Source organism: Diabrotica virgifera, chromosome 7, assembly GCF_917563875.1.
Source record: "Diabrotica virgifera virgifera chromosome 7, PGI_DIABVI_V3a".
NCBI classification, from domain to species: Eukaryota; Metazoa; Arthropoda; class Insecta; order Coleoptera; family Chrysomelidae; genus Diabrotica; species Diabrotica virgifera.
In genome coordinates, this window is record NC_065449.1 from 214,852,663 (window position 1) to 214,864,815 (window position 12,153).

The 12,153-nt window shown below is 31.6% G+C and overlaps 1 protein-coding gene across 1 annotated transcript; it reads right to left on the reverse strand.

Moving 5' to 3' along the window:
• Nucleotides 1-866: 866 nt before the first annotated feature.
• Nucleotides 867-11,945, reverse strand: LOC114335622 (uncharacterized). Its single transcript, XM_028285884.2, has 2 exons — nucleotides 11,863-11,945; nucleotides 867-3,348 (listed from the first exon to the last, which is right to left on the reverse strand). Exons 1-2 carry the CDS (start codon nucleotides 11,869-11,871, stop codon nucleotides 2,848-2,850), a joined length of 510 nt encoding a protein of 169 aa, XP_028141685.1. The 5' UTR covers nucleotides 11,872-11,945; the 3' UTR covers nucleotides 867-2,847.
• Nucleotides 11,946-12,153: the final 208 nt, after the last annotated feature.

The window sequence follows — 12,153 nt, forward strand, 5'->3', positions numbered from 1 at the left end:
CCAAAACGAGCACTGAATGCTAGAATGCAAGGAAAGAGACCGGTTGGGAAGCCACGAAAGCGCTGGGAAGACACAGTAAACAGCGACGCACAAGCCCTTTTAGGACTTCGTGTATGGAGAAGAGCAGCCACAGACAGGCAAGGGTGGAGGCAAAAAATAAAGGAGGCCAATACTCAATTTGGGCTGTAGTGCCGTAGAAGAAGAAGAAGATGTTGTACAGAATAGGAAGAGATAGAGAACTTTTGACCCTATTAAAAGGAGAAAGGCAGCATATTGGGGACATATACTTGAAAATGATTAGTACGAGTTGTTGCAGCTGATTATGAGGGGCAGAATAGAAGGAAAAACCGGTCCTGGTAGTCGATTAATTATATCCTGATTGAAAAAAAAAACATTCGCGACTGGACCGGATTAAACACACAGACGCTTTTAAGAACAGCAGAAGATAGAGACGAATTCGCAATGGTTATAGCCAACCTTCATTAGTGGAGTCGGCACTAAAAGAAGAAGAATATTAAAATAATGGTCATTAAATCAGTCAGTTAATGAAAGATTTTATTTTGCTATTTCTTTATAGCTTAACGATTTCTACAAATTAATTTAAAATTATGTTATACGCACACTAATATAACACCCCGGTCGTACAGCATAGTCGAAGCAATATTCGTTTTCAGCGACCTCAAAACCCTCAGGATAACAAGTTTCAATGATTTTGATAACGAATTTCCATAAAACTCTAGGAGACCACTTGGATACAGGAATACCGGGCACCAGGTACTGGTATGTACATACAGGAAAATTTGTCTGACTAGAAGTAGGACTTTTTTAAATATAAAAATAACATATAGTACATATTATTAATTTTTTTTATTTAGCTTAATGCCTCGACAACTACTCGTAATGGCCATTGGAATATACATATAAATTTACTTGGTAAAATTTAATAATAAATATAAAAATGTCTTAAATTATAATGTAATCTAATTATAATGTAATAAATAAACGTTCTTTAGTATAGTAGTATTAGGTAGTATAATCCTACTGGAAAATAGGCGCATTATAAAACAGTTTTTATTAGGAACATTTATACAGGGTGTAACAAAAATACAGGTCATAAATTTAATCGCGTATTCTGGGACCAAAAATAGTTCGATTGAACCTAACTTACCTTAGTACAAATGTGCACGGAAAAAAAGTTACAGCCCTTTGAAGTTACAAAAGGAAAATAGATTTTTTCCAATATATCGAAAACTATTATATATAGTGGCTAAAACACCCCCGTGGGGGTAGCGCTGCCTTTACAGGCTCTCTAGATCCATGTTTTCGAGGTGGATCAGTCCTCCATTCTTCTCTTTTTTAAACTGCATTACATATCCGGTTCCAGCTTCTTCTGTCTCTTGCCCTATCTTCTGCATTTCTAATTCCCATGCCCTCTAGATCTCGCTTCACCTCTTCCAGCCATTTGGACCTCGGTCTTCCTCTTTGTCTCCTTCCGGTCGGGGACCACTGTGTCACTACGTTTATTATCGCTTCTTCTCCTGCTCTCCATACATGCCCAAGCCATCTCAGTCTTTGTCTCTTTATTCTACTGACTATATCTTGCCCCTTCAATTCCTCATTTATTTCGATATTTCTTCGACTCCTGTATTCACCCTCTGCTGTTTGTATTGGTCCTAATATTGCCCGAATTATTTTTCTCTCAGTTCTTCTCAAATTTTCTTCGTCTCTCTTGGTCATTTTCATCACTTCTGCTCCATACATTAATGTCGGTCTAATTAACGTTTCATAGAGCCTTAATTTAGTTGTTTTTGTTAATATTTTGCTTTTATCGAAAACTATTAATTTTTTTTTAATAAAAATGGACATGTGGTATTGTTATGGCAGTATTATTTTAAGAAAAAAATATAATGAAATTTGGACACCCCATAAAAATTTTATGGGGGTTTGTTTCCTTTAAACCCCCCCAAACTTTTGTTTACGTTTCAATTTAATTATTATTGTAGCGCCATTAGTTAAACACAAGTTTTTAAAAACTTTTTTGTCTCTTAGTACTTTTTCCAAAAGTCAGTTTTTATCGAGATATTTGAATATTTGTCAAATCCACCACATATTTGTATATGGTACGATTATGGAGACTGGGTAATAATATGAAAATTTATTTATGATTTACATTTTTAGGTATATTTTGAACCATATTTAAAAATAAGCCACATCTCGATAAAAGATGCTTTATCAAAAAAAATACAAAGAGGCAAACAATTTTAAAAACACTGTGTTTAACTAATGGTACCACAGTAATAGTTTAATTGGAACGTATACAAACATTTGGGGGGTTTAAAGGAACAAAACCCTCATAAAATTTTTATGTAAACATATTAAAAAAGAAGCCGCAACTCGATAAAAACTGCCTTATCGAAAAAATACTAAGAAGCAAAAAAGTTTTAAAAATATTTAATTTAACTAATGGCACCAGAATAATAATTTATTTGAAACGGACACAAAAGTTTGGGGGGGGGGGGGGGGGTTTAAGGGAACAAAACCCCCATAAAATTTTTATGGGGTGCACAAATTTCACTATAATTTTTCTTTACGATATTCTTGCCGTAAGAATGCCACATGTCCATTTTCAACAAAAAATCTCTAATAGTTTTCGACATATTCGAAAAAATCGATTTTCATTTTGTAACTTCAAAGGCCTGTAACTTTTTTTGTGTGCATATTTGTACTAAGGTAAGTTAGGTTCATTCGAACTATTTTTGGTCCCAGAATATGTGGTTTAATTTATGACCTGTTACACCCTGTATAATCAGATCAATTTGTTAGAAAAATATTATAATGAAATTAGAATCAGAGTGGATACCAGGCATCTAGTTCTGGATTGTAGATGTAATTTTTTCTTTGACCGCCCCTCAGTACTTGGAAAGAACGACTGTCCCCAAAACTTATTGGTGAATTACCTCCACGAATATCCTGATTATCCTCATAAGGAAAATCTCTTCCTTCAAATCCATATTGCGTATTGATCGGTCTCTGGTTTACATACTCGGAAGGTCCGTTATCTTCTAGCCAGGATTCCATATTATTGGAATAGTACCTGTTGTCGGATTGACCTTGACCAAAATTCTCACTAAATCTGCTGTTTAGGTTAGGATTGCTATTGCCTACAACCGGGTTGATATTAGGATTTCCGCTAGGACTAGCTATATTGGGGTTGGTATTTACACTACTGCTACCAGTACTCGTCGGTCGAAATCTATAAGCTGTATCTGGGACTGGATGAGGACTACCTGCATAATGACCTCGTTGAGCTTTAGAGGAGGCGATAATTATCGCAAGTAGAATGAATTTCTGTAATAATAATTAAGAATGATAAAGTTGATAAATTATTATTCACATTAATAGTAAACAAATATTTATATGAACCAAAAAAAGGTTATTAAGTAAAAATACACAAAGAGCTGTTAAGTAACTAATATACGTAGATTGTGATATTTGTAAATTTAAAGTTGTGCTATATTGATCTAAAATAAACGTAGTTTGAACAGATTAACGAATTCCGCTATTTTTTTTATTATTTTAGATTTTTCTTTGGTATTTACATACTTGGGCAAAGGTTAACTCAAACTTATTTATTGTTTTTATACTGGGTGAGAGAAAATATTAACTGTTCTTCTTATGCTAAGGTACTAGTACACTTTAAAACACCAAAAATAATCATTTTTTCAAGATTTTTTTTCTCAGAACCTTTATTAAAAATGAACATAGAACTTTTTACATATTAATATCTAACTCTTAGAGAGTACAAAAAAATATATCTTTTTTCATTTATGCACGTACATTAATATTGTAGAGGGCGCAAAAGTCGAGGCCTCGAAAAATGATGGCGGACAGTTAATCTCAGGCTGAAACAAAAAAATCGTACTGCATTTGAAAACGGTAGCTTTCTTTCGTGACAATTTACCACCATTTGACGAAAAAATAAAAAATAAATATTTTTTAACCATGAAAAACTGAAGAAAAAAAAGCGATTTTTCACAAAAATTTTTCAAATTTTCGTAAATTCATTTTTTTGCGGAATGTTTCACTAACGGTGGTAAATTATCACCTAAGAAACCTTCCTTTTTCAAATACTGTACGACATTTTTTGTTTCAGATATCCCAATCCAGAGATTAACTGTCCGCCATCGGAACTACTTTTTTTTGAGGCCTCGACTTTGGCGCTCTTTACAATATTAGTGTACATGCATATATGAAAAATGATACAGTATTTCTCATGATCATTTTTCAGTGCGTAACAAATGATAGGAAAAAGGGTAAGTCCGTGATAATACACATTTATGACATTTATTCTAACAAGACATTTTAGTTAAATCTGACAGTTGTCACATTTATTTTCAATTTGGAATAAAAACAAATCAAAAGTGTTTCTTGCATTTATAAAATGGTATTTTCTTTGATTTGTATGGTCTTATAAATTATACAGATTATATTTTTAATATTATTATCTAATTAAAAAAAATTATTTTTTTAATATGGCGCCATCTATCGACAACTAGAATAACTAGAATAAATGTTATAAAAATGTCACCGACGAAATGTAATCACCGACGTGCCTTTTTTTCTGTCACATACAATTTAATGCGTTAGAAAGAAATCGAAAAACTGTGACGCACTGAAAGATGATCATGACAAATACTGTACATTTTTTTGTATTCTCTAAGAGTTAGATTTTAATATGTAAAAAGTTTTATGTTCAATTTTAATAAAGGTTCTGAGAAAAAAATCTTGAAAAAATGCCTATTTTTGGTCTTCTAAAGTGTACTAGTAACTTATTTGAGACACCCTGTAGGGAGGAACAGGTACAAGTGTAAGTGTACATCGAAATAGTATTGTAGTGGTATGTTTTGAACATTTTGATTTGTGAATGTACCTGATATCTTTAGAAACAAAGAAAATGAAAGCATATGTTTTAATTGAAACAAAGTTTGAGACACCCTGTAGGGAGAAAATGGTACAAAGGTCGGTATACATCGAAATTATGTTGTAGTCTCCTATTTTGTGAACATTTTATTTTTTAAAATTCTCTGATATCTTTAATAACGAAGAAAATAGACGGTTTTACCCTTTAATATGTATTTTAACCGACGACATGTGATACGTGAGGAGGCCCATGTCTTTTCATACAGTATGAGTAAATTATTTCCTATATACAGGGTGTTTCATTAATAATTGTCCATATAGTAACTGTAGAAACCTTAGCACAAAATACGAAGATTTAACCTAAAACACTTTAATAAAATGTGGTTCCTTAGTGAGTTACAGGGTGTTTTATCTAAAAATTTAAAAACTATTTTTGCTCAGCATTTTAAAAGTATTCGACATATCCTTTTCATACTTGGTAGAAAATGCGACTATTAGACACCCTACTAATTATGATAAACCAACGTTTCTAGCTACTACCAGAGGCTACGACAGGGGATGGTGAATGGTTGTCCCTTCTCAAATTCTACGCCACTGGAGGAATTACTATTTTAGTGCCATTTTTAGATTCTACAATACTTTCTACGTAAATAATATATTCTTCATTGGTAACGGTAAAGTCATTAGTTTTCGAGATATTTGAAGTTAAATATGAATTATATATAATTATTTATGATAAATATGATTCATAATATGATTAAAATTTAAAAATTATTTGTACCCAGTACTTTAAAACTATTTGGCGTATCCTTATCATACTTGGCAGAAAGTATAGGTACTGTACACCCTACTAAATTAAGATAAATAAAGGTTTCTACGCCACTGACGAAATTGCTATTTTAGTGCAATTTTTTGATTTTGCAATACTTTTTATGTAAATAATATGCTCTTCATTCGTAACGATAAAATTATTAGTTTTCGAGATATTTGAAATTAAAAATAAAGCGACACAATACACTGATCAAAATAACCGTGTCGTTTCATTTTTAACTTCAAATATCTCGAAAACTAATGACTTTATCGTTACGAATGAAAAGTATATTATTTTCATAGAAAGTATTGGAGAATCCAAAAATTTAACTAAAATAGCAATTTCGCCAGTGGCGTAAAATTTGGAAAGGGTCAACCATTCACTTTCCCCCGTCGTACTCCTATGGTAATAGCCATACACCTTTGTTTAACATAATTTAGTAGTTTGTACAGTACCTACACCTCCTGCCAAGTATGAAAAGGATACGTCGAATGGTTTTAAAATGCTGAGCAAAAATAATTTTTAAATTTTTAGATAAAACACCCTGTAACTCAGTAAGGAACCACATTTTATTTAATGTTTTAGGTTTAATCTTCGTATTTTGTGCTAAGGTTTCTCCAGTTACTATATGGACAATCATTAATGAAATCTATAGGAATAAAAGGCAGATCTCGAGCATCTAGTTTTTTAAAATTGGCCCAAGTATACTTTCGCTAACTAAGGTTATATTAGCGAAGTTAGCGCTATTTTAGCTAGTAGTTTGTATATGTGAAGGCTATATGTACTAGGCCTGAAGATGAAGCATAAAATGTAAGCTTCGAAACCGGTTGCCCCATAATTGTAACAATTGTAACAACTAATAAATAACATACAAACTATAAGATTGCGAGTATTGACTCATTTCCTTATCCAGTGGTATAATAGACTCGCATTGGCAACCCTTTCATCAAATGAATAATTAATTAATCAATCAGTTATGTTAATAATCATAATGATAATTAACATAATTGATTACAATCAACTGATTGACGTACGAATAAGGGGTGCTGTTATTTGATGGTTGTTAAGGGGACTTAATTATAATCAACTTCTTGATTAGCGTTCGAACAACCGGCCCTTAGTTTCCTAGGTGTTCTAAATTGCATCTCACTTATTAAGGTGTATGTGTGTGAGATCCAAATGAGTTATTTTTGTATAATGCCAAAAAAATTACAAAAAATATATAACAAAAAACAAAGTTGGTACTTGACTGCACAGACGAAAAAAAGACAAAAAACACATATATCACGATGTAAAATAACTACATATAAAGGGCCAATTGTGTAATTGAAAGGAAAAAATCCTTTTATTAAAATGTAAACATTATAGGAAAATTATCCAGTCAGAACATTTAAAGAAAAGTCAATTGGCAATTGACAGATGGTACCTTGTGCAGTTTCTATGATTTATGAGTTTGCTATCACAGAACACTTTAGGCAATTTTTAGATTTACAAGAATTTACAAGAAAAATCTAAAATAATAAAATAATTAGCGGAATCCTTTAAACTGTTCACAAAAAAATCAACTATCAAACTGAGCATAATTTTAGGTGATGCATAACTTTTGCACCTGTGTGTACTATAGTTATATTATAATATTCATGGATTTAATCTTTTTTGAATATATAAAGCCCCCTGTTCACTGTAAAAAATATTGCTAAAAACCAAATCAAAAGCAAAAAGAAAATCATACACAAAACCTTTAGAAAATGCACAATCACTTAAGCTTAAGAACCAATCAGTGACGGAATAATAAAAATTAAGCTATTAACAAAGGGATTCACAATTGGTTCATTGGAATATACAGTGTAAATGTTGATGAATTGGTTCACAACAAAGAAACTTTCTTTGGACACCTAAATGTAGAAATAAAAACGAGCTGTAGTACTAAAAGAGATATTAACTTATGCGGTGACTTCAATTCAAAATAAGGAAAAAAAATGACACATTGTGCGGTGGTTGGAAAATTTGAAGAAGATACCTACTTTGAATGATAATCGCCAAAGACTAATGGATGCGAACAGAACAGACAGTCTATCTTGAATATGTATTTTAAATACAGAGAAATACATAAGTACACATTGACACCACCAGGAAAAGGTCTTTGGACAAAGGTAGGTACATAGTGACAGACGATTAGGTAACATATTATTATGTCTGTATTATTATGTACCTATTAAGACAAATTGAAGTATAATAATGATGACATTGAACTATTCAATTAAGAAAGGTGCGATACTTGAATTGGTTTGTAAACTTAATATAAAATTGAGAAAACTGAATAAATAAGAAAAATAAAATTGTACACTTTTAGAAATTTAACTCCAGTAATAACGTAAATTTTAAGATTAGCTTATACACATTATTAACAATTATTTAATTACGGAAATATAACGATAACAAACCTGTTTGTGGTTTTCTAAATTATTTCCTTTGAATTGTGATAATAAACCTACGTGTTATGATTAAGAAAAACATTGTGGATAGCAGTATTATCTAGGTACACCTTCTTTGTGACTTAACAGCACGTACATAATAGTTTATTTACTCACGGCTTTTGCTCCAAACAAGACCCGCTTGGATTGACATGCAATTTGGCATAACGATTAGTAACATGTCAAACAAAAATGATATTGTTTAGTTGTATGTTTGATGTATGTTTTTGCCCTGGGAGTGAATTTCACACCTTCTGGGGGGAGGGGGTGAAAAAATATACGTTCAAAATAAGCCCGGAAGTGGATAGACTGACTAATTTTAAGAAACTTTTATTGCGTAGCGTTTCTTTAACTAAGTCAATACTTTTCGAGTTATTTGCGAGTGTATAGGTTTATTTTTCAACAAAAACTCCATGCATTTAGAAGGGTTTTCGCAAATAACTCAAATTTATTTATTTATATTTATTTTATCGAAAAAAATTCTGAGCAAAAATATAGATAATCAAAAAGTGAAAAAAATGGTGTATGCTTGAGGTCTCTAGACCAAGTAGAAGCAGAGTTGTAACTAATGAAAAATAGGTTCATATTAGTCAAATTCCAATTCGAATATTTCAACGTGAAATATCCAAAGAATTAAGCACTTTTTGGGGAAAACTCATTATAACTTTTTTTTTAAAGTGAACTTGTTGAGCCTTTATATCCTAACATTTTTTTTATTAAGTGATATTGTTTTTTAAAAGACTTTCTAGCATCAAAATTAAGCAAGTTACGCTCAAAATAAAGTTGGTCATTTTTTTTTGGTAAAAAAATCGCGAAAATCACCCCCTAATTAGCATCTCAAATGAAACTGATTGTTACCGCTTTACAAGTTGCTTTACTTATGTATTATTTATTATAATCTGTAAATTTCATCCGTTCAAAGTGCATATATTAGGTTAATTTGTGACGATATTTGGTTTTAAGGTAACTTTTTTGATTTTGCAAAAATGCCAAATTTTATTAGATACCTCATACATACACCGTTTTTTTCACTTTTTGATAGCCTATATTTTTTTTACGTTTTTTTTTTCATAAAATACTTACTTTTTGAGTTTTTTGCGAAAAACCGTCTAAAAAATGTGTTTATCTCCTCTATGTCATATTATGTGTAAGATTTTAGTTTGTGAAAACAACTGCCATTATACGCTGTGAGCTCGTACGTAGAGGGGATATTTACAAATTCGCGAGCGCCAGTAGTGGCAAGTCTGTAAACGTTTACCGGAAATTTGACATAAATGTCAAAGTGATTAATTTAAAATTAAAAGTAAAAACATTAATTATAAAAAATATTAGTTGGTCAAAGCTGTGGTATATATTTTTACATATACTTACGTTTTAAATACTGAATTTAAGTTGTTTTAATGTTCCGTAATATCGTTGATTGAAATAAACGGTAATCTTAGCGCCATCTACACGATAATTTTGAAACTATCCGAAGTAAGAAATTCATATTTTATTAATAGAACGTCAAAATCATTAGCAAAATTTAAAAAAAAATCGAGTACAATTTAATTAATTTTTTGCGTTGTAAATATTAAGCGATAACAAATAATAAATTTAAAAATTACCGGTGAAAGTTGAATTAGTAATCCGCCAGGAGCGCCACCAGCCAAGCTCAGAGCCTATAGTAACACTTGAAGTAATTGAAGTAAAAATGATTAAAAATGAAATAATGAAATAAAAATTTTTAGTAGTTCCAAAATGACACAAAATCTAGGCATCGGATAAAAAAGGTTATTTGAAGAAAGTGTATTTTTTTGTTCTTCTTAATGGCGGCACAGGCTCGTTTTTTTAATATTGTATTTAATTACAGAGTAATTTCCACATATTAATATATTTTTCAAATTGGGCTCTGTACCGCCGTTCTTTATTATATTACGAATACGTGTGCCAAATATCTCGAAAAATATTCAAAATTACAGCCGCAATCTTGGAACGCGTTTTTGCTACCTGTTGATCGCTACTGTTTCCTCTTAATTGTTAATAATAAAAAATAGCAGCTTTGTAATAAAATAATGACAAAAATCTCTCCAGGACCTTGAAGAAGGGGTTTGAAACTTGATTCGGTCACTTTTTAATTTCATAATAATAATTTTTAATCGAGTTATTAAGCATTAAAAATGGCCATTTTCGCATTTTTCAAATTTTTAATTGTATATAACTCGATAAGAATCAATTTTAAAGAAAAATAATAAGAAACCTTTTTTGCTCAAAAAGACCCAAATTATCTAAAAAAATATTTTTCGAAATGAAAAAATTATTTTTGTGAATTTGTTTAAAAAAAATGTTTAAACAATTTTTTGACCACGGCACCTCCCGGCACCCTGTGGATATGTTATAAGGACCTATTTTTTGAGTAAGTTTGTGCAAAAAAATCGAATCGGAATAGTTTCGCTAGCGGGGGCGACGATACTGCCCGGTATAGTAGTATAGAAATGAATCCCAGTGACGAAGAGTTACAGTTTTTTATTTGTTTATGGTAGAGTAGATAAAATAGTGCATGAAACTGTGCGTGAAGTACTTTTTGCGAACTTACACGATGTGTAGCACTCGCTCCGCTGTCGCTCGTGCTCTAAATATCGCGTGCGTTCGCAAAAAGCATACTTCACGAACTGTTTCATAAATAACTATTTTTTTAATCGAAAAATGAACACATTCACTCGCAAATAACTCGAAAAGTATTGACAGTGTAAAACAGCTATACAACAAAAGTTGCTTAGTATTAGTCATTTTATCCAATTCCGGATTTTAAAAGTATATTTTTTCACCCCTGAGAAGGGATGGCACGCACTCCCAGGGCAAAAGCACACATCGGCACACTATCAATTTTTTTCTTTGACATGTTAGCTATGTGTATGCCAAATTTTATGTCGATCCGAGCGGTTTTTTAAAATTCGGAAAAAAAACCGTGAGTAAGTGGACTATGATTAAGAAAAACATTGTGGATATGAGTGTTATCTACAACTCATTTGTTACTTAATAGTAATTAGTAGCAATTCTAAGGGTAAGAACAGAAAAATTGGGTCGAGGTGGAGGTGTTGGTCGCGGTGGATGCTACTAGTTAAGTCGCGGTATATGTCGATAGCACATAGCAAGGAGGTCACCTGCGCTGTCAGTCGAGCTAGAACCACTATCAAGTGAAGTAGTTTAATGCAATTTGAATGACAAAAAGACTGTGCTTTTGCGATGTTGTGTCAGTCAAGTGATGATAGTGATGAAATGTCAGCTGTAAATAATCAGCTCCTCCTTCATATTTCAAAAATTTACTGAATTTAATAACTTTAGAAATTCAAAAATGAACTGAATACAAAAAAGGGATTATATAAAAAGTATCAACTCAGATAGCGCAGGTAATGACAACGGACCAATCACAGGGAAGCATCCTTGTAGGCCGCGCAGTAGACATTCATGTAAAACAAACTCATTTTATTTTCAAAAACATCGATGTAAACGCTAAACACCACCGCGACTTACCTACTCTGTTCTCTTCCATTCACTAGAATGTGTTTGTTTTACATGGATATCGACATCGACCGCGACCTCCATCTCCACCTCCACCGCGACCCACTTGTTGTGTTCTTACCCTATATTGTTAGATATATAATAAAAAGTACTTACCGTCAGCATTTCACAAAGAATCACAAAATAATAATGAACTGATCACTGTCTGCTACCAGTTTAAAAAACTACGTCTATATTAATGTATTAATCTACCACATTAAAGATACTGGGGAAATGAATGGATGCAATTAATAATAGATTTACAAAATGGGATTTAAAGAATCATGGACATTTTTGTAGTTTGTAAAATGTAATTAAAAGGAAAATGTATTTGACTGTATGTACAGCAACACAAATGAATAGCAAAAATAATTAGTAAAAATAACTTAAAAATACTTTTCTAAATAT